The sequence below is a fragment of the Narcine bancroftii genome, chromosome 5, assembly GCF_036971445.1.
Source record: "Narcine bancroftii isolate sNarBan1 chromosome 5, sNarBan1.hap1, whole genome shotgun sequence".
Taxonomy (NCBI): Eukaryota; Metazoa; Chordata; class Chondrichthyes; order Torpediniformes; family Narcinidae; genus Narcine; species Narcine bancroftii.
In genome coordinates, this window is record NC_091473.1 from 218,924,017 (window position 1) to 218,947,813 (window position 23,797).

General features: G+C 45.4%; 1 protein-coding gene across 2 annotated transcripts in view; it reads right to left on the reverse strand.

Moving 5' to 3' along the window:
- Nucleotides 1-4,238: 4,238 nt before the first annotated feature.
- The window catches only part of LOC138764870 (myosin-binding protein H-like), a 39,943-nt gene continuing 20,384 nt past the window's right edge, over nucleotides 4,239-23,797 (reverse strand). Inside the window, exons 7-11 of one of the 2 annotated variants that reach the window (XM_069941275.1) lie at nucleotides 18,711-18,870; nucleotides 16,259-16,395; nucleotides 13,609-13,795; nucleotides 9,901-9,956; nucleotides 4,239-4,476 (exon numbers count right to left, since the gene is read on the reverse strand). In XM_069941275.1, coding sequence (XP_069797376.1) covers nucleotides 9,937-9,956; nucleotides 13,609-13,795; nucleotides 16,259-16,395; nucleotides 18,711-18,870 — 504 coding nt within the window. In that variant the 3' untranslated portion in view covers nucleotides 4,239-4,476; nucleotides 9,901-9,936. The remainder of the gene's footprint in view (nucleotides 4,477-9,900; nucleotides 9,957-13,608; nucleotides 13,796-16,258; nucleotides 16,396-18,710; nucleotides 18,871-23,797) is intronic. The other variant, XM_069941274.1, reaches the window with a different exon arrangement.

Sequence of the window (23,797 nt, forward strand, 5' to 3'; positions counted from 1 at the left end):
ATAAGAGAAACAAAAGGGAGCTCTGTAGTGACCTGAAAAAAAAAATAGGTTATCATCTGGAACACCCTGAGGGGGCAAGTTTCTTCGGCAAGATACTGAAGTGGCTGATTAAAAGGGGTCAGTTTGTGTCCAGGAACAACAAATCTCTCTGAAAACCGACAAGAACCTTCCTGAGCGGCAACCATTTACCTTTCAAGCACCAAAGCCTGGTGAACTTTATAAATGTTAAATTCTGTGCACAGTATAAGAATTGCCTCCAACCAGTGAACTAGGAGGAATGAGAAGTGATATTGGACTGTAAATTAAAGAACTTTTCTGAACTTACATACACGTGAGTTTAGAATTAGAAGGGGGCTAAGTTAGGTTAGTTAAGTTAAGAGTGATAAGTTAAAGTGTGATCCTGTTTTCATGTTTAAAGATAATTAAAGGCAACTTTTGTTTAAGTAACCATTTGCCTTGATGAATATCTATTGCTGCTGGGTTTTGGGGTCCTCTGGGCTCGTAACATTACTACTTCTGTTCCGGTTGCGGAGCCATTCTTCACATTGCTCTAGGTGGTCTTCACAAGGAACAGCAGGAATTGGCTTTCTGGCCCATAGATACTACTTTGCCACTTAATAAGATCATGGGTAATTTGGCCATAGTCTTTGCTCGACCTCCCTGCCCTTTCTCCATCATTCCCAGACTAAGCAAAAGTCTAATTGTGTCAGTCTAACACAGAGTGATCCTTGGCCCTCTACCCTCTCACTTTGCTTCTCTCCTCTTCCACCTGTATCCACCTATGACCTGTTAGTCTGAACTCCTCCACCTGCCCTTCCCTCCCTCCATTCTTCCTTCACCCCCCCCCCCCTCCACTACTATTTATTCAGGCACCTACCTATTTTTGCTTCTTCCTGATCAAGGTCCCAGGCCCAAAATGTTGGTTACCCTTTACTTCCTATGGATGCTGTTGTGTCCTGCTGAGTTTCACAGAACACAGGTGTTGCATCACCTCTCAGGGCAAATTAGCTAAACCTTAAAAAAAATGAATGAATGGAACCAGCACTTTGTATTCACGAGCAGACGTAGAGAGCATGAAAACACCTTGGACCTACCTAGCGTTGGAGCAGTCCTTGATTCATGGTGTCTGTATTTTTTGCTTCAAAATGCCATCGCCATCATCTGCACTCATTTTAGTTTAAATTCTTTTGCCCTTTAAAAATAGTTCTCTCTTCCTGTAACCCCTAAAGATGAGCACTCAGTAGCACAGGGATAGCTTCTTCCCTGCTGCCATCAGATTCCTGAATGATCAATGAACCAAGGACACTGCCTTACTTTTCGTGCATTTTTTAAATACTATTGTAGTAAGATGGTTTATAATATAAATGTTTGCATTGTGCTGCTGTCGCAAAACACCAAATTTCATGACTTGTTCATGATTCTGATTCTGTAGAACTTTGTGTTCATTCATCACTGTCAAATCAATCAATGAGTTGGATATTTGCCTTCATGCAACAGTATATGTATACCTGTTGTAGAAACTTCTTGGTAGTTTCAAGTCTTGGATCTAATGAAGTGGAGTAAATCCTTTTTTTGTGGGAGGTGTACCTCACATGGTCAGGATATACAAGAGCTTGTCATGTGACCTGTGTGAGCCAATGAAGACTGCCAAAGGCAGTTCAAGATCTGCAAGAGCAGGACACAGTGAGACCATACCTCTCAAGGACAAGGCTGGGTTGAGTGAAATGCATGCCATGCACAGGAAGGATTGTGAACCTGGCTCAGGTTATCATACAAACCTCTGTTGATTCTGTCTCAGAAAAGCAGCCAACATGTTAAAGGACTCAGCCCATCCCAGCCACACTCCCTTCACCCACCCCGCTCCTCCCCCACCCCCGGTCAGAAAGGAGATTCACTTGTGTGAGCAGGTTCAAGGATAGTTTATTTTTTCCTCCATTATCAGACAAAAACCAGAAAATAGTAAAATTATGCTGCCTTTTGCTTCTTACCAAAGGATCTCTCTCTCTAACTCTGTTCTGTGTCTTCTACCCTATATTAAAATGTCAGCTGGTCTGCTCCCAAAACACTATGTTTTCGATACTGCGACAATAAACTTGAACTTGAATAAAATAAATACAAAGAACACAGCACCCAGTCTGGTCTGTGCCAAACTATTATTCCGCCCAGTCCCATTGACCCTACATCCAGCCCTCCATACCCTTCCCATCCATGTACCTATCTACATTTTTCTTAAATGTTGAATCAAGCACCACTTCAATAGGGCAGCTCATTCCACACTTCCCACTCTGCACGAAGAAGTTTCCCTAATGTTCCATTTAAACATTTCACCTTTCACCCTTATTTCATGTCCTTGAGTTCTTGTCTCACCCAACCCAGTGGAAAAAGCCACTTTGCATTCACTCTGTCTGTACCCCTCGTAATTCGGTATACCTCTGTCAAATCTCCCCTCATTCTTTGACATTCCAGGGTATAAAGTCTAAACCTGTTTAACCTTTCTCTGTAAGTTAGGCTCCTCGGCTCCAGAAATGACTGGACCTTCTTATAGTTTTTACTTGTACTTTCAGTGCCAATCTCAGTGACAGCCCCCTTTGCAAAGGCCACTCACTCATTGGAAGTTAATTGATTTGCTCTCTCTCTCTCTCTCTCTCTCTCTCTCTCTCTCTCTCTCTCTCTCTCTCTCTCTCTCTCTCTCTCTCTTCTCTCTCTCTCTCTGAAGTCACTGCCTGACCTCTTGCATGTTTCTGGCATCTTCTGCATTTATTCCAAGGATCTGGAATCCATTTAGCAGCTGAGTGAGAGGGATCTGCCAGCATCGGGCCACTTTGCAGGGGAATCTCTCATCTCTGCCTAATCTGGCCCATTGTCACAACGTAGAGTTATCACTTGCAGCTTCAATTCTACAATACAAGAGAAGATTAACAGGGGTAGACACAAGGATGTTTTCACGAGTGGGAGAGTCATGACAGAGCATACTAACAGTGTGGAGGAACACAAAGACCTCAGAGTTCAAATCCATAGATCTCTAAAGGTCACCACACAGGTTGATAGGGCAATTAAGAAGGCTTATGTATACTGGCCTTCATTCATTCAGGGATTGAGTTCAAGAGTCCTGAGGTAATGTTGCAACTCTATAAAATAGACTACACTTGAAATATTTTGTTCAGTTCTGGTTGACTCATTACAAGAAGGATGTGGGAGTGGAGGAAATTTACCAGGATGTTGCCTGGATTGGAAAAACATGTCTTATAAGGTAAAGCTTTTCTCTTTGGAGCAAGAAGGATAAGAGGTGGCTTAATAGAGGCCTACAAGATTATGATAGGGTGGACAGTCCGTACCTTTTTCCCAGGGCAACAGTAGCAAAAACTAGAGGATGTCATTATAAGATGGGAGGGGAGGAAAGTTCAGGGGAGATGTCAGGGGTAATTTTTTTACGCAGAGAATAATGGGTGTCTGGAATACATTGGCAGGGGTAGTGGTGGTGGCTGGTACAATAGGAACATGTAAAAGGCTCAGGCACACAGATGTATGCAATATAGAGGGTTATGGGTGTGAGGTTCAGAAGGTTTAGGTTGTTGAATAGATTTATATAGGTTGGCACATCATGGGCTGAAAGGCCTGTACTGTGCTGTAAAGTTTGATGAAGAAGTGGGCATAGCGATAACCTATGGGGTTGGTCTTTTAAAAATGAGGTGAATAGATATTTTCTTTCCCTCAGGAAATCCTCTGCCCAAAGGATGATTGAGGCCAGATTATTCAATTTAAGGTGGAGATAGATAAATATTTAATTGATCAGGAAATTGAGGGAGCGTGAGTATGGTAGGATGGGCTTGATGGGCTGAATGGCTTGCTCCTGCTCCATTTATTCCTTATTTCTACAAATTTGGAGCCCGTAGGATAGAATTATGAGGTTAAAATTATAATGTTTTTAAATTTCTCCTGACCAGTGGAGTTTTCCCTAAAAGAATAATAATTTTACGATATTTTTGGGATCCTTGAGAGTCATCTGATGCAATCAGAATTAATTATTATGCAGTAGTGATTTTATGTATCTTAGTTATGGGATTAGATTAGGTTTGGGGGGGTGGAGGATTTAGAGGTCTTTTTTTCTAGTTTTTAAGTTTTTTAATATATATTTGTTAACATTGCATTATGGTGACTTGTTATTGTTTGTTTATTATGATTTTATATATGTTAATTAAATAAAATATTCTAAAAGAATGAACACATGCCCAGACCTCTTTGTAGTTTTATTTTTATTTGTATGTTTGTTCTTTGCCAAATTTCAATGTCAGGATTCTTTGCTAGAGCCACACACTATTTAAAACAATGGGCTTGTGAAGAGAGATTCAACTGACGTTGGGGTTTAGGAACACACCAAATGTCTTGGTGCTGCTAAACATCAGCCATTTTTCACCACAATCGGTAGAGCACATCATTCGACGATCTGAGACAGCAGAAAACTGGCAAAAAACGCATCTGCGATCAACAGGCAAAAACAGAAATGACGTTCAGAATCAATTGAGATGCAACAAACCAACCGAAATATGCAAAGTTTGCACATTCATAACCCCACAACATTCCCCCCCTCCCCCCCCCCCACAGCTCTTAAAATGGAACAATCACCATCACAGATCGCCATGACTGAGTGCTGGTTGTGGTGAGAATCCTAAGAAGTGCTACACCTGTGCCCACACCTCCTCCCTCATTGCCATTCTGGGCTCCAACCTGTCCTTCCAAGGTAAGCCAGATTTCACTTGTGAATTTGCAGGGGTTATTTACTGCATCCAATGCTCTGGATGTGGCCTCCTCTACATCGGGGAGACTGGGCACAGGCTGGGGATTGTTTTGTTGAGCACCCTTCCCTCTGCTGAAAAAAGAAAGGATCTCCCAGTGGCCAACCATTTTAATTCCACACAGTATTCCCACACCGACGTGTCCATAGCTTCGTGCACTGTCAAACTGGAGAAACGACTTACATTCCACGTTAGCACATTTGTCCTCTGCCCACTTCACTATCACATCTCAGTTTCTTTCTCTTCTACCCTCCCAGCTGTATCCACTTATTACCTCTTGCATGCTCACCCGTGCTCTTCTCCTTCCTCCCTCCTTCCCACCTCCCCCGACCTTTTTATTAAAGTACCTCCCTGTTTTTATCTTATCTGACAAATGGCCCAGATTTGAAATGTTGGTTACCCTTTTCTTTCTATAGATACTGTGTTTCTACAGCACATTTGTGTACTGAATAATTTCTGTAATTTTTTTAAAAATATGATTCGGGGTGGCACAGTTAGTCTAGTGGTTAGCACAATGCCAAAAGAGTGCCAGTGACCTGGGCTCAAATCCACTGCTGTTTGTAAGGAGTTTGCATGTTCTCCCTGTGTCTGTGTGGGCTTCCTCTGGGTGCTCCGGTTTCAGATCACATTTCAAATTTATTGTCAGAGTACGTATATGACATCATGTACAACCCTGAGATTCCTTTTTCCTGCAGGCATGGCAGAAATATCACTAATTGGTTGTGCAAAAAATAAAGTGTACATAGCGTGAACATGTAAACAAATAAAGAACTGGAAACAGATAACAAATGTAAACAAATTGACTGAGCAATACAGAGAGAACAAAAAGAAAATCAATACAGTGCACAAGTAAGATTCCTTAAATGAGTCCCTGATTGAGTTTGTCTTTGAGGAGTCTGATGGTGGAGGGGTAGCAGGTATTCCTGAACCTGGTGGTGCGTGTCTTGTAGTATCTATACCTCTTCCCTGATGGCAGCAGTAAGAAGTGAGTGTGTGCTGCCCCCCGATGGCAGCATTCCCTGTAGATGTAGAGGGTTTTTGTCCTGGGCTGTGTCCACTGCCTTTAGAAGGGCTTTTCTGCTTAGGGGTATTGGTGTTCCCTTATCAGATGTGATATGTGATGCAGCCGGTCAGCACACTTTCCACCACACCTCTGTAGAAATTTGCCAGGGTTTCAGACCAAAGATCCGTAAACTGCTGAGAAAGTAGATGCGCTGACATGCTTTCTTCACAATACCATAGGTGTGTTGGGTCCAGGAAAGATCCTACGAGATAGTGACTCCAAAGAACTTAAATTTGCTCACCCTCTCCACCCCTGATCCCCCAGTGATCACTTGGATTGGATACCTCTGGCTTTCCTTTTCTGAAGTCAACAATCAGCTCTTCAGTTTTGGAGACATTGAGTGCGAGGTTGTTGTTGGATCGAGTTTTCAATCTCCATCCCCTTCCTTTATTCAACCCACAACCACGATATCATCGGCAAATTTGTAGATGATGTTATTGTTGTACCGAGCTACACAGTCATAGGTGCAAAGTGAGTGGAGCAGGGGGCTAAGAACATTGCTCTGGTACTGATGGAGATTGTGGAGGAGAAGTTCTTACCAATCTTCACTGATTGTGGTCTGGAGTTGAGGAAATCCATGATCCAATTATGCAACGGGGTGTTAACTCTCAGGTCTTGGAGTTTGCTGATCAGTTTTGAGGGGATGATGGTGTTAAATGCCAAACTGTATTTGATAAAGAGCATCCTGCTGTATTCATCTTTGTTGTCCAGGTCTTTGTGTACAGCCAGTGAGATGGCATCTGCTGTAGACCTGTCACTACGATAGGGTGAACTGGAATGTCACCGCTCAGACAGGAGCTGATCTGCTTCATCACTAGCCCTTTTAAAACACTTCATTGCTGTTGATATAAGTACTATTGGTCGATGGGTTTCTTCCCACCCTTCAAAAAAGTCTGTTGTGGGTTAATTGGGGTATTTGGGCAGCAAATGAGCTGGAAGTGCCTGTTACCATGCTGTAGGTCTGCATTTAAAAAAAAATTAAACAATTAATTTATAATTTTTTAAATTTATGATTGGATTTACAGCACGATAGCAGTCAATTCTGGCCCATGAAATCTGTGCCACCCAATTTACTTACCAAACACCGTGTATTTTTATATGGTGAGGGAAACCCACTCAGGTCACAGGGAGAACATTCAAACTCCTTATAGACAGTGCTGGATTTGTACCTGGGTGGCTGGCACTGCAATGGCATCGAACTAACCATGTTGCACACCTTTGCCTTTGAATTGTATTGGAATTTGGGGTGAGTTTCAAAGATGAAACGAGGGGAAAGGATCATCTCGGCAGACTCTAGAAAGCAAGGAGCTGCCCATGAGATACAGTGAGGAATGGATCTCTGGACTAAGCAATGAGGTGCTCACCTCTCTGAAGAAGATCCCCTCAACATAAACCTGCATACCCAACTGAGATGTTCGTTTATTATCTACTGACTGTACCCGAAGAAACAATATTTCCCTAACCACAGTTTACACAGATATACAAATATATTAGGATGATTTACTTGGTTACAGGTATCATTCATCATTCTCACAGCCTGCTAGAAGAAGCTATTTCTCAGCCCGGCAGTCCTGATTTTGACGCTCCTGTACCTCCTCCTTGATGGTAGTGGGTCAAAAATCCTGTGCACTGGACAAACAGGATCCTCAGTAATTCTTTTAGCCCTATTTAAGCAAGGGGTTTATTAAGCTGATGCCATTGACTGACGGTCTGCAACTGTGTGGAACACACAACCAGTTTAAAAGGAGAACGGAGGTCAACAAGAAAACCTGCATATGCAGCACACACAAGTACTGGATGAACCCAGCAGGTCACACTGCAAAAGGCAGTCGACATTTCAGGCCGGAGTCCATTCTATTTGGACAGCTGCTTGATTTTCAGCACTCCTGAAGAAGGGCTCAGGCCTGAATAGCTGACAGCCTTTTGAATGACCTTCTGCATTCTGCAAAGGGAGAATGGGGTAAGATACAGTACATCAATGTGGATCCTGTGTGCAGAAGACAAGCCTCTTAACTGCAGCCAATCAGGGCAAGTGCTGGGAGGACAGAAGCCTGTTTCAATAACCAAACAGCATGGTAACAGGCCCTTCCAGCCCACAACTCCGTGCCCCCAAAATACACTAAATAACCTACAATCCCCTTTCGTGGGAGGAAAGTGGAGCACCCAGAGGAAACCCATGCAGACATGGGGAGAAGGTACAAACTCCTTACAGACAGCATCAGAGTCAAATCTGACTCATTGACGCTGTATTAGTAATGTCCTAACCGTGCTGCCCTGTGATCGGGTGCCTTGTTTTTGGAGAGCTAGACATGTCCTCAGATGAGGTAGCAGAGTGCGAATGGAAGCCACCTTTCTCCTCTCCGCTGAGGCACTGAGGAGGTCAACAAAATGGTTGTGGCTGGAGGCATGTGCTGTGAAGGTAGTGGGAACTGTGGTGGATATAGGTGGGTCTTGCAATCTGCAACCCACCATGGGGAAATGCCTCCAAGGAAGTGTGGACTGATTTGTCACTAGTGGGTTAGGAAATGATCCCATGGCGCTGCAGTCACAAAGCGACTGCAGGTGATGGAACCCAAAGTAAAAGTTTGCTGGAGGAACTCAGTGGGTCAGGTAGCATCCATGGGAGTGGAGGAGAGGGAATTGATACTTCACATCAAGGCCTGACTGGTGTCTCGACCAGAAACGTCCAACCCCCAAGTTCCTCTCAAAGATTGTTGATTTGTTGCAAGTTTGCTTCTGTGCTGATCACGACTCCCACGCGCATCCTTCAGTATGCACACTGGAGTTCACACGCTTCCTTCAATATGTACACCAAAGTTCACATGCATCCTTCAGTAGGTGCACTGGAGTTCACAAGCAACGTTCATCATTTGCACTGATGTTAACACGCATCCTTCAGTAAGGGCACTGAAATTCACACTCAACCTTCAGTATATGTACCTGAATCCACATACTTCCTTCATTATGTACACTGGAGTTCACACAGCTCAGGCTGGCACACGCTCATTGAAATTACCACATTCAGACAACATGTAGATCATCAGCCAATTGAGGTACCTTGTACCTGCAGACACACACACACACACACAAAGAGGCACACACACCGACACATATACAGACATACAGAGACACGCAGCCATAAACCGACACACATATGCAGACACATAGAGACACACACATACACGTGGGCGCACAGAGAAGAGACACTGACACACAGGCACACTTGACAGACCTGGACACATGCAGACATAGGCATGCATACAAATGTGTGTGCTACCTACAACAAAAAAGCAAGAAATTGGTCTTGTGTAGAGGTCCTTTGAAGAGATTTGTGAAGAAGACCTGTATAGAGGTCCTGTGTAGGAGTTAGTGGAAGTGATGTGTAGAGATCTTTTGTAAAGGTCCTATCTGGAGGTTAGAGTCAAGGACAGTGTAGAGGTTCTGTGTGGAGGACAGTGTAAAGCAGAGCAGGAATGCCACCAAGCAGAACATCTTGCCAAAGGTCAAAGTTGCAAGGTTGAACAGGACTATCGCAGAGGAAAGTGTGTGGCCTCCCAATCTGAACTTCTGCTGGACTGAAATGATACCTAGGGAAGGAAGGATCCTCCCCCACAGCCAGGCCCACAATTCAACACAGGGAGGCAGAACTTGCTTCCTTCTCTCATGCCAGACACCACAAAGCTCCTGCCTAGCCAGGAGTAATATGGCTTTTGTCTCCTGCTTCCTGAACTCCCGCGTCGAAGGTCAAAGAACAGCTACGAAGGTTCAGGCCACCCGCACAAGGGCTGGACTGCTTGTCTAAAAAGAAATGGTTCTGCCTGCCTGGTGACCCATCCACCCAATGACAGGAATCTTGACGGCGTGTGAGTCAGTCTCTAGCAACCCACTCAGGGCAGGTAGGCAAAACCTCTAGGAGACATGGGATCATTTCCATCTCTTCCTGCGTTGGATTCCGACCAAGTAAAAAACCCTCCTCCTCCCTCATTTTTAAGCAAGGGAATTATTAAACCAAAGTGTAACGAGAGGAGACCATCATGTTCTAACCTGGCTGGAGATGTTGGCTCCAATGGGTCCAAGTCTTTACTGGGCCACAGTGACAGCTGTAAGAAGAAAGGAGAGATAGTTAGAACAGAGAGGGAGAGAGAGTGAGATAGGATAAAAAGAGAGGGGGTGACCGAGGGATGAAAGGATGAGACACTTAAGCTCAACAATGTGCCAAGTGATCGTTTGGATACCCTGATGATTTGGTGCCTGGGGGATAGGTGTATAGTGGGATGCACATCAGAGCTGGGGTGAGCCCTGCCTTTCACTAAGAATGCATTAGTTTTAAGAGTAATCGCCAATTAATATGCATAGATTAGGAAAGAGCGTGGGCTCCTTAGTTCTCTAAGTGTAAGTTGTGAGTGCCCTTGTGGGACTTCTTCTTGGACTGGGGTTCCAATTGGCACCAAGACCTCTGAGACTCTCCAAGTCAGCCATGGTAAACGAGAGACCCCGACAAGCGAAAGGTCACTGCATAATTGATGGTTATGATACATCTTTAACTTGTTGTTTTGTTTGTCTTTTATCTTGCTTATTATATTTAATAAAATACCAAGTTGTACCCTTGAAGTGTTCTTTCTCCCTCACCCATCTGTAAGCTCAGAAACCTGCTTATTTTATCTCTTAGAACTTGATGCACTGTTGTTTGATTATTTGTTTATTACTGCACGAATTGACCTGCCTGGATAGCCCACAAAATAAAGTGTTTTACTGTATCTCAGCTCATGTAACAATAAATAATTCAATTTCACAACAATTTTTCTTCCATTCGGTAAAAGGAAGTCCACTGCTCTTCCTAAAATTCACCTGGATGTCCAATTGAGGGAACTGGTAATCTCACTAAGAACCATACCTTGACTAAGGCCCCTGTTCTAACTCTCCTCAGCACCAGTCTCCATACCAGGATTAACTTGACGACATGGGTCACTAGAAAACCTAAAGCATTATACTCATTACCAACCTCTGCCACTGTCAAATCCAGCCACCTATTTGCACCAAGCCTACAGTAATCCCATTCTTTATTCTGCCCACATTCTCACCATCTCCTCCCAGATTCGACTTCATAGAGTGGTGGGCTCTGGGTGGGCAGTGATCCGGTATGGAGCACCAGAAAAAGAGAACATCCGTCCCCAGCAAGAAAGAGAAGCCTAGGAGAGGACCTAACAGCGGAAGGGTCCGCAGCAGCTGACCAGTGAAGGGCACATAGGTAGAAGGGCTCCCAAGAGGCTGCAGGAGACTGGCTCACGGGAACCTGCAATCATGAGGGTGTTGACGGTGAGCTGGGCTCCCAGAGGGCCTCAGGCGCTGACTGCATCCTGATCATTTCAGGCATCCAGAACCAGGAGTCGAGGAGGGTGTCTCAGACGCCTGAAACTTGGATTCGGTGCTGGACCAGGCAGGAGACCATGCAAATACGGAGGTTACGCGGGCTCAGGAGGTGGCAGCGGAATCGGAGGAGGTGGAGGGATTCACAGCCACCCCCCTCCCCCCCCCCACCCCATGTCTCTGAATGTTTGCTTCTTATTATTTGTTTTGGTAGTGTGTCAAACACTACTTTGTGCAGTTTTGGTCACCTAACTACAGGAAAGATATCAATATGATAGAAAGAGTGCAGAGAAAATTTACTAGGATGCTGCCTGGACTTTAGATCTGAGTTACAGGGAAAGGCTAAACAGGTTTATTCCCTAGCGTATAGAAGAATGATGGGAGATTTGATAGAGGTATTTAAAATTATGATGGGATGGACAGAGTAAATGATAGGCTTTTTCTACTGAGGGTAGGTGAGATACAAACCAGAGGACATGGGTAAAGGATAAAAGGGCAAAGGTTTAGGGAAAACTTCACACACAGAGTGGTGGGCGTGTGGAATGAGCTGCCAGCTGAAATGGAGAATGTAGACTCAATTTTAACATTTAACAAGAATTTGAACAGGTACATAGATGAGAGAGGTATGAAGGGCTATGAATTGGGTGCAGGTCAGTGGGAGTAGGCAAACAAAATGGTTCGGCAAAGACTAGAAGGCCCAAAGGGGCATGTTTCTGTAGTGTAATGTTCTATTGTTCTAAGCCATACAACATGAAAACAGGCCCTTAGGCCCAATTCATCCATGCCAGCTAAGTTGCCCATCTGTGCTAGACCCATTTGCCCACATTTGGCCCATGATCCTGCAGAACCTTTTCCACCCCAATTGTCTTAAATGTTGCCATTCCCCCAACCTTCATCATTTCCCCTGGCAACTTGTTCCACAGATCCACCACACTCTGTGTGAAAGATTCACCCTTCAGGTCCCCTTTAAATCTTTCCCTCCAAGTACCCTCTTGTTTTAGACTTCACCACCGTGGGAAAGGGATTGTAACCAACCCATCACAACCATGCCTCTCAATTTTATAAGATCAACCACTTCCCCCCACCCCCCCCCCCCCCCCCCCCCCATCCAGTCCAATCTCCCTGATAACATGGCCTCCAGTCCTGGCAACTGAAACATCAATTTAGCTTGTAAAGAGCTTGGTAATAGATTCAGAGAGCATGGAAACAGGCCCTTCCATCCACTATCCATAAGCACTGTTTTGTATTTTTAATTTAAAGATACAACACTATAACAGGTCCTTCTGGCTCACAAGTTCATGCCACCTAAATAGACCAATTTCTCGACAAACTAAGTATGTTGTTTGGAGGGTGGGAGGAAACCAGAGCACCCAGAAAAATTCACTCAGACATGGGGAGAATGGACAAACTCATTACAGACAGCGCCGGATTTGAACCCGTTTCACTGGTTCTTTAACAGCGCTGCACCGATGCGTGTATATTCCCCATATTCCCATCAAATCCCACCCCGACATTCCACCCCACACCTACACATGAGGGATGACTTAATTTAACTTGAGATGCGGGAAGAAGCTCACACATAATGTGCAAAACTCCACTTGAGTATTGGCAGTACCAATGTGTACCCCAAGGTTAATATCATGGGGCAGTCCCAAATATTACTCTCCACCCTTTTGCTTCTCCATTCATAGAGCCATCCCTCCTCGCCCTGTTTGCTGGTGTGCCCTCCCTCCCTTATCCATCTCTGGGGCTTGTGTTCCTGCCCCTCCCCTCCCCCTCTATTTTGCATTTTTTCATCCCTTGATGAAGAGCTCAAACCCAAATGGTTGGTTATGTATCTTTGTCTTTGCTCTATAAAGTACGCTGTTTGATCTGCTGAGTTTCTCCCGCATTGTGTTTTTACCATAAGAATAGATAAATATTTCGCACGTGCAGAAAAAAAAATAAGACGTTTCAATAATTCTGAGGGATCATTTGGTGGTCCAAGAGTAGTTTCTGCTCAGGTTCGCTTGGGGAGGTTCCTGAGATTCGTAGCTGTTGGAATTTATGTTCCCTTTCCCCCTCCACTCGGTCTGGATGCCAAACTGCTTCGCTTGGGGAGATTCCTGAGATTCGTAGCTGTTGGAATTTATGTTCCCTTTCCCCCTCCACTCGGTCTGGATGCCAAACTGCATTGTTCTCAAGGAATCTCAAACTATTAGAACTTACTTCAAAGGACATCCACTTTGCATTACAGGCGCTAAAGGAGGTGACAAGATGCTGTCTTAACTTCAAGGCATTGAGGGTGGCCCTGATGTTAGTTACCACACCTTAATTACACTTCATTGGCTTGGAAGCGGCTTAAGGAACTCTGGGGTTGTGAAACTCCATGCCTTTCTTACTCACCCTTCACATCAAGCTTGCAGTTCGCAGCAGCCTCTCCCAACATATTCACTGCTTTGCAGGTGTAGACCCCTCCGTCAAAAGAGCTCGGTTTCCGGATTTCCAGGCTGCTGATGCCCTCGTTAGTCAGAATCCTGAACTTGGGATTCTCATTGAGTAAGACCTGGTTCTTCAACCAAATAATTTTCGGCTGCAAGAGACATTGTGCAGTGTGACACATTATAACATAAATCAAATACGTTCTGGAGTTGAATGGAATGTGTTACAACCAGTTATATGTATATACTTGTAATTTACATTACAATGGGATGTACTGTTCTGGTAAAAATTATTTTGCAACCAGTAATAACATGACATGCTACCACCAGCTGGAATTGTAGCTTTGATGATTATGTCACGAGCAGCTGATATTCAGTCTTGTAAATTGCAGTCACACAATCTCAAGTATTGCTCAGCTGGGACAAGATTTTGACCGTCTCTCCTATCAAAGCCTCTCATGACTTTATAAACCTTTATCAGGTCTTCTCTCGCATCCAGTGATATAGACAAGACAATCTAACCTCCTCTGACAATTCATGCCACCCCTAAACCTAGCAGCATCCTCCTCTGTACCCTGTTCAAAGACTTCATATCCTTTCCATAATGGGGCGACCAGAATTGTACATAATACTTCGACTTCTTTCAGTTTATTCGTTATGCACCATCCTTTGAGGCCAACCTTACCATGCTAACTACTGGCGGGGCCACTTTCAATGAGCTATGGACTTGGGTCCCCAGATCCCTTCTGCACATGAATGCTGTGAAGAGTCCTGCCATTAATTGTATACGTTCCCCTTCTATTTGATCTCCCACAGACCAACTCCTCACACTTAAGTAATTTTTTCTACGCATCTCTTTAACTGAACTATATCCCATTGGGATTCTTTGAGAGCCCTTGACACTGTCCACAACTCCACCAACCTTCATATCATCTGAAAATGAACTAATCCACTCACTTTCTTTCTCATTCAAGTCATTTGTATGTATCACAAGCAATAGGGTTCCTATTGTTCCTGAGGAACACCACTGGTCACAGGCCTCCAGCCCAACTAATGCCCTTCCCCCATTCATATTCAATGAGGCAGCCAATTCAAAGCATCAACTCACCATGGATCCCACACTCCTGCACCTTCTCGATCGGCCTACCGTGAGAGAGCCTAACTAAAGTCCATGCAGACAACATCCACTGTCCTACCATCATCAACCAACTTTGTCACCTCCTCAAAAACAACAACCAAATTGTAAAACATGACCTGCCCTTCACAAAGCCCTGTTGACTGACCCTAATCTGACCATGACAGATTTTCTCTTCTAAAGAGAAAACACTTTGTTATATGGTCTTGGTATCGATGTGCTTTGATTCTTCCACATGGAGCAGTAGCAGAGGGAGAGGAGGATCTGTAATAAAAGCAGCAGAATGGTTACAAGGGATGTGAATAAAAACATAGGGAATGCTGGACTTATTCATGACAATAAATTCTGTTTCTGATCTGACTCACAGAGACCATAGAAGGTAAAGATATATAACTGACATTTCAGGCCTGAGCCCTTTTTCGAGTAAAAAAGCAGACAGGCACCTGAATTAAAAGGCTGGGGAGAAGGAAGGAAAAGGAAAGGGGAGGCATACAGACCAACAGATTAAAGGCACTAAATGGTTATGGATAGGGAGGCAGGAGAGAAGAAAGGTGAGAATTGGGTGCAGGGGTTGGCTTTGTGAATGCAGAGCTGGGGGAAAGGAGGCAGAGGGAAAAAGGAAGAGAGAGAGACAGACAGACAGAGGAAAGGAGACATAAGATAGATATGGGGGGCTAAAAGAAACTGGAAATGTCGATGTTAACGTCATTCGTTTGGAGGATGCTCAGTCGGAAAGTCAGGTGTTGTTTCTCCAATTTGTGGCTCGTCTCAGTCTGGCAGTGCATGAGAGCATGGACAGACATGTTGGCAAGGGAATGGGGCAGGGAATTGAAATGGGGGGCCACTGGGAGAACCCCATATTTGGTCTGAGGCCCCTCCAACCGGATGGTATTAACATCAACTTGTCCAGTTTCTGTTTGTACTGCCCCTCCCCACCCCCCACCACCAATCTATCCCTATGTCTCATTTCCTCTAGCTCTGTCTCTCTCTCTCTCTCTCTCTCTCTCTCTCTTCTCTTTTCCTTCTGCCTCCTTTCCCCCAGCTCTCCATTCACCAGAACAGACATGCCTCCCCCAGTCCTCTCTCCAGTCCTCCTTTCCATATCCAAGTAACTCCTTTGTCTGCTAGTCTAAACTCCTCTCCCTGCCTCTTCCTTCTGCCCAGCATTTTAATTCAGGCGACTGTCTGCTTTTTACTTGTACCTTGAAGAAGGGCTCAGGCCCAAAACATTGGTTATACATACATCTTTACCTCCTATGGATGCTGCGAGACCTGCTGATTTCCTCCAGCATTTCTAAATTATTACTACAATCACAGCATCTGCAGATGTTCGTTTCACCGGAATGTGAATCTCCACCTGGGCAGTTGCAAGATCTGGTCCATCTGACTGTACAATTCTAACTGTTGCAAGGTTTCGGCTGTAGCTCTTAGTCAGTGAGTGCTCTACCTGTGGACTGTTAATGTCTGCACAGCTACTTACCCTGGGGTTACCTCTCACACTGCAGAAGAGCTTGGTGGTGAATCCCACTGTGGTGGTCTTGTCCACCGGAGGTTGGGTAAATTTTGGGGGCTCATTAAAGTCCTTTTCTTCATACACTGGGGGTTTGTATGGTTTACCTGAGGCAGAGGTAGACAGTTAAACCACAGGTGCAATACAGTCGCTCAGCACGGATAAGGGTTCTTCAGCCCTTCAAATCCCTGACAAACAGTGAATGCTCATTTATCCCACTCCTGCATGTGTCATATTTTATTCTTGCCCTATTCCCATTAACTCCTCCGAGATTCCACCATTTGACCTCCCACTGAATGTAATGTAATTGTCAATGAACTAACCAACCCCATGTCTTTGTGTCATGGAAGGAATGGCAGATGGAATTTAACGCAGACCACTGTGAGGTGTTGTACTTTGGAAGGACAAACCAAGGTAGAACATAAAAGGTAAACAGTAGAGTATCAAGGAGAGCAGTAGAACAGAAGGATCTGGGAATACTGATACATAATTCCCTGAAAGTAGCATCACAGGAAGATATGTTCATAAAGAGAGCTTTTGGCACATTGGCCTTCATAAATCAGAGTATTGAGTATAGGAATTAGGATGTTATGGTGAAGCTGTATAAGTCATTGGTGAGGCCAAATTTGAAGCATTGTGTGCAGTTTTGGTCACCTAACTGCAGGAAGGATATCAATAAGATTGAAAAAGTGCAAAGAAGACTTACAAGGACTTGAAGAACTGAGTTACAGGGACTTTATTCCTTGGAGCAGAGAAGAATGAGGGGGAGATTTGATGGAGACATATAAAATTATGATGGTTATGAAAATTATTATGCAGGCTTCTTCCAATGAGAGTGGCTGAGATAAAAGCTAGAGGAGATGGATTAAGGGTGAAAGAGGAAAAGTTTAAAGGGAATATTAGAGGGAACTTCTTCATGTAAAGAGTGTTGGGAGCATGGAATGAGCTGCCAGCTAAATTGGTGAATATGGGATCAATTTTGACATTTAGGAAAAATTTGGAGAGTATGTGGATGGGAGGGGTATGGAGGGATTTGGTCCAGGTGCAGGTCAGTGACATGAGACAAAATTATAGCTGAAGGCCCTGTAGTGTTCTATAGGCTATGGAAACCGGAGCACCCCTGGGATGGGAGGAGGGTGGAGGGATAAACCCACATAGTCACGGGGAAAATGTGTAAATTCCACATAGACAGCACCCCAAGGTCAGGATCGAACCCAGTTCTTTGGGCCGATGCAGGGACATCTCTCCCAGATGTGACTCTACCACCCAGCTGAGACCAGGGAAGAGGATACGAGTTCTTATTGTATCTGGTCATGCAATAAATGTTTTAAAATGTAGACCATGAGGTGTACAATTTCCTTCCCAAAATGCGACCTGAGGTTGCCTATACCAGGAGGTGTCAATCCCTGAGCTGGAAAGGTAACAGAGATACCAGTGCTTCAGTAATCAGTGGCACTGAACACAATCTGCTGGAGGAACTCAGTGGGAGAAAAAGAACGAATGACCTTCCAAGCTAAAGCCCTTTATGAAGACTGGTTAATTGTGGTAGAGAGGTTGCTGTAAAGAGGACAGGGTGGGACAGAGGTTCCCCCCCCCCCCACCCCATGTGGGATCATTGAACCTGGGAGAGGTGATACATGACAGACAGGGGCAGATGATTGGACAATGCCAAAGGGAGAGAGATTCATCACCATTCTTATTTTCTCAACAGTTACCAGCTCTGGCAGACTTTATCTTCTAGTCACCCTTCCCTCCTTATGTGACTCATCTTCCTCCACCTCACCCCTTGGTTGTTATTGCCTCTCTCTTTGTCTGGCATCTGTCAATCCACTGCCTCAGTCTATTGTGTCCCACCTCTTCCTGCTTCACCAATCCCACACGGGGCCCCTCTCCCACCTGTCATCTCGCCACGGACTCCTCTACCACATTTAATCAGTTTCAATAAAGAGTTTTGCCTCAAAACATCATCTTTCTTTCTCTCCCACTGATGCAGCTTTCACGCGCTGAGTTCACCCAGCTCCAGCTGATTGCCCTGAGCTTCAGATTCTGACTTCTTCAGTGTCCTGGGTTCCTCCAACAATCTGTGGAGAACCATTTCCAAGATGCTCACTTATGAGCTAAAGCTGAGCTGTGATGTCCTGAGGTACAAGTGGTCATAAGGAGCCATATCCCTCTACCAAGCCCTTGAGAGTCTGGAAGGTCATCAAAGGATACCATAGGACCTAGGCCAGCTGGAAATATGGAGAAATATCAGATGGACTTTATGAAGATGAGCGTAAGGTGTTGCATTTTGGAAGGCCAGAGAAGACTGAGGTGAGAGCTGGGCGCCTGCTTGACTCTAGGGAAATTGGAAGTGGGGGGGGGGGGTGGTTTCCCTTTGCCCATACTAGGCTGGAGGCCGCTGCCATGAGTCGACCCATACTTGGTTTAGGGATGTAGACGGTGTCCTTGCACAGCGCCGCTGTCTCACTCCGTCCAACCAGGTTCTCAGAGAAGACGCGGAAGTTGTAGTGATTCCCCATCACCAGGTTGGCAACGATGTAGGAGGTGGCACGAACCTTCTCCACCACGGTGAACCATTCCTGGCACAAGGGAACAGGAGCAAGTGGGGAGAGAGAGCAGTCAGTGACGGCGTCACCACCCACGAGAGAGCCGCTCATCACCAGTGCTATACTTGTAACAACATCGGGTGTCATACCGCGCAGCCAAATGTCTTTGAGTATCATCATTGTTCCCATTTCCGGAGCTTCCTCTGACAGATGCTCCAGATATGGACCACCTGCTTTTTGCATTTTCCAACTGAAAATTTTTCAATCTTTCCAAAATTAACATAGTTATCACATCTGAAAATAATTATTTTTATTTACTGAATAATTCACTTCTCAGGTACAAACACCATGTCAGCTTGTTTACAATTTCCTTCCCTTCCCCCAAAACTTTGAAAATTAAACAATTAAAGTGACAACCAGAAAAATGGTAATTAGAAAACTTCAGCGTCCTGCCAGTCTTTCTAATCGACTTCCACTCCTTGAGATGCTTCACTGCTGTTGTCTTTATGTATTGTGTTTGCTTTTTTACCAACTATTGGCTGTAAAGCACCAAAGTGCTCTAGATATTTTGGAAAAATATCATACTTATTTCTTAAATTATATGTTATTTTCTCCATGTGTATCTCCATGCTCCATCGAGTGATGAGCAGGGGGGAGCTGGACTTCCATGTGATATGGACCACCTTCTTGAGTGAAAAAGTTCCCCCTCAGGTCTCCCATCTCTCCTTAAATCTACGCCCTCCAATTATAAAATAATTTACACTGAGAAAAATACAGTGAGCATTCACTCTACCATGATTTGACAAAACCTCCATAAGATCAGCACTGTCTTCTACACCTTGTCAATCCAACCTCTATCTACAACCCCACCCCTGCAGTCCCAGCAACAACCTGCTGAATCTCCTCTGCACCCCTTCCAGGGTCTGGACTCTAGACTTCTCCCACATCCAGTCTTTATTTCAGGTGCCTTTCTGCTTTTTGCTTATTCCTTGAAGAAGGGCTCAGGCCCGAAACATCAGTAATATTTCTTTACCCCCATGGATGCTTCAAGACCTGCTGAGTTCTTCCATCATTTCTATGTGTTTTTACCCGTGTATAGATGTTCTTCCGAACGCTGGGTAACCAGAACTGCTCACGGCACCCTAACTGCAGTCTCTCTGCTGCCCTGTACAGATCTTGTCAACACGTTGTACGGGTACTATCCCTGATTATCAGTTTCCCCTGCTGCTGCCATTCACACCAGTGAAAATTTACAGCAACCAACCTACCTGCCCAACTTTGGGTTGCAGGAGGAAACCACAACATTAGGGTAGTAGGGAATGGGAACCCATATGATCATAGGGAGAGCATACAAACTCCATGCAGACAGTGCAGGAGGTTGGGATCAAACACAGGTCCCATGGGGCAACAGCTCTATTTGCTGTGCCATCAAGGATGGGTGTGCAGTAAGGGTGAATAAACCGTGAGTTAAATGGAGAGATTTTCATTGTTTTAGTGAGGATAAGTCTGGCGTGTTGAACACTACAAATCACGGCTGAATCACAAAAGGTGATGAGGAAGCGTACAGGAGGGAGATAGATCAGCTCATTGAATGGTGTCACACCAACAACCTTGTGCTCAACATTAGCAAAACCTAGGAGATGATTGTGGACCAGGAGGAAGTCAGGGGAACACGACCCAGTCTTCATCAAGGGCTCAGTAGTGAAGAGTCAAGAACTTCAAATTCCTGGCTGTCAAGGATCTGTCCTGGAGCCTCCATGTCAATGGCAATCACAAATAAAGCTCACCAGCGCCTATACTTTGTGAGGTGTTTGAGGAGATTCGGGATGTCAATGAAGACTCTCGAAAACCTCTACAGGTATCCCATTCTGGCTGGTTGCTTCACTGCCTGGCATGGAGGCGTCAACTCTCAGGAAAAGAAAAAAAATCCCAGAAGGTTATTAACTCAGCCTGCGACATCACAGGCTCCAGACTTCTCCCCATCGAGGACGTCTACATGAGGTGGTGTCTTAAAAAAGCAGCCTCTATCCTCAGGCCATGCCCTCTTCACTCAGCTACCATCGGGAAAAAGGTACAGGAGCCTAAAGACGAGCACTCAGCAACACAAGGACAGCTTCTTCCCCGCTGCCATCAGGTTCCTGAATAATCAATGAACCAAAGACACTGCCTTACTTTTCGTGCACTTTAAATAAAAATATTTATGAATAATACACTGAATAATGTACGGGTATCAATGGCTCTGTTGTAGAGAGAGTGGGTGGCATAAAGTTGCTTGGTGTCCATTTAAAGAACAACCTAACCTAGTCCCATAACATCTGCTCATTAATCAGGAACATGCTGTAGCACCTACACTTCCTAAGAAGGTTGAGGAGGGCAAGGCTACTGGCCACTCTTTCACTGTCTACTCTATCAGTGCCTCTGAGAACTTCATTGAAACTTCTATCAAGTCTCCCCTCAGTTCCCCAACGCTACTGAGAAAACAAACTGAGTGTCTCCAATCTCTTCTTGTCAAGTGTACCCTCCATCCTGGCGGCATCCACTTCTGCATCCTCTCCAAATCCACCGGATCCTTCCTGCCCCACCTACATTAGGAATCACTTAGAGTGGCAAAATAACCTACCAATCCATACACCTTTGGGATGTGGGAGGACATTGGAGCACCTGGGGGATAATTCTATGCAGTTCACAAAAGACAGTGGTCTAGTCTCAGAAGCCGGTGGAACGGCAAGTTGCATTTGTACAAATATGTTCTTGCACTAACAATGTACCACATTGGCATCTTACACTGGAGGTTGTTAAGACAACAGAACTGTGGCATATCTTTCTATCCACAGCTTCCGATCTCATTTCTCTTCTCTTTGGTGTACCCATGCTTGATGGGGAAGGTCAAGGCCAGCAGATGTCACGAAGTTCATGATCACGATTAGAAAGTCCCATGTTCCCATGGTCACATGAATGGGGGATGCAGTCGGGGGACTGAGCACCAGGAGCATGAGGCTCTCCTGCGAAACTCTGGACTGTTGTGTTCATGTTGCTCCAGTCCTGGGTGTTACAATTTGGGCAGAGCAATTCCCATTCTGGTCCTCAGACCCATCTCTGTTTCAGTTCCTGGGAGTCGACATTTCCAGTGACCAACCACATTTGCACAACAGTCAACACGGTGAAGAAACATTTGGACAGACCCATGGATAGGGGGAGAGGGGCCAAAGATAGGCAGATGAGACAAGTGTAGGTGGGACATTTTGGTCGACTCTCGTCAATTGGACCCATACTTGCTGGATGGTACAGGAGCTGCTCTGCTCAAACTCAAGGAAGCTACAGGAGGTGGTGAATACTGCTCAGCACATCATGCAAACTCCCTCCCCTCCGTCACACCTGCTGCCTGGGGAAACACCCACATAATAAAGAACCCATCTCACTCCAGATACATTCTCTTCTCCCTCCTCCCATCGAAGAGAAGGTACAAGAGTGTAAAATCACACACTGGTTTAAAGAGTTTCCTCCCCACAGCCATCAGGCTCCTGAATGAATCCCACAACAGTGATCTCATTTTGCCCTTGCTGGGTACTAACTGATCTTTTCACTGTAACACTATTCTCTATCATTTTCACTTCTCACTGCTACCTTCGGGCAGAAACTACAGAAGCCTGAAGACCAGGGGTAGGTTCAAGAACAGATCCTTTCCAACAGCTAGCGGACTCTTGGACCTCTCCTGGTTACACCATTCAGTAGAAGCTGCCTCATTAAATATACTTCAGATGCAGTAAGATAGATGTTTGCATCTTAGGGAAATGAAAGGTTCTGGGTGAAAGGTGGGCCCATAGCCAGATCAGCTGTGATCTTGCTGAATATAGGATCAGGCTCAACAGGCTGGATGGACGACTCCTGCTCCTATTCCTGATGTGTTCTCTTTGGGAATGCTGCTGCCACAAGTCTCTGCAGATACCTGCACGATTACAGCCGAGGGCATGATCCAGGAAGCGACCTGATGCAAAGCAGCTTCCTGCAGCAGGGCATGGCCAGGGGGCCCACAGCTCTGCTCCTCCCCATCCCACTCTCCACTCCCATCTTCCCAGTCATCGGTGGGATGGAGCGGCTTCTGGGAGCAGAAGGTGGATATGGAGCGGTCTAATGTTTGTGCTGCCCGGTTTTGATTCTCCATCCAGAGGGGCAAAGGCTTGCCCATGGCCACTGACAGGACCTTCACAGCTGCTGCTAGCTCCAGCCTTTCCTCCAAGTCTCTGACATCTTCCTTCCCCTTGCCAGAGTGGCTGGACAGACTATGCCTTCAGGGGCAGGCCTATGCCTCATCAGAGCCCAGGCTTCCCGACTTCTGCGGCTGCTCCCCACAGAGGACCCTCATCTTTGCTCGACTCTCCTACCGCACGCCACACATCGGTGGTGCTCTACTGCAGTGTGGCCCAGCCCAAGCAAGAAGAACCTGATTCTGGTGCACAATGCTTGCTCTACTCCTCTACAGGGGCTGCTCCTCCAGTGCCTACTCTGTCTTCCCTCTCCTTCTCACGCTGCCCAGGCTGTGACCATCCCATGATCCCATGGTTTGGCTGCAGGGATTCTGAGTGTCCTGGGGCAGCTTCGGGAGTACTGGTATCTCCTCCACCAAACCTATTTCTGCAAGCTGCACGTTAAATGTCAAAGAGCCACATGTGGCTTATGAGCTGCAGTTTGGCCGCCCCATTGTTGGTTTTTTTGAAAAGTATCTGTCCAGTTGCATCAATAGGAATTTCAGTGCATGTGTACACTGTACAATGTGTATGACTATGAACTCATTACCATTATAACTGTGCTCTTGTCCTGCTGCTGTATGAAGGTTAGAAATGACTTGCCAGACCACTTACAGAAGAGCTCTTCTCTCTGTTTCAGGTATATTGTGGCCATCACAGTACAGGTACCCCTCACGATCGGCCTCCATCATAGACACAGGTCCCATGAGCAGGAC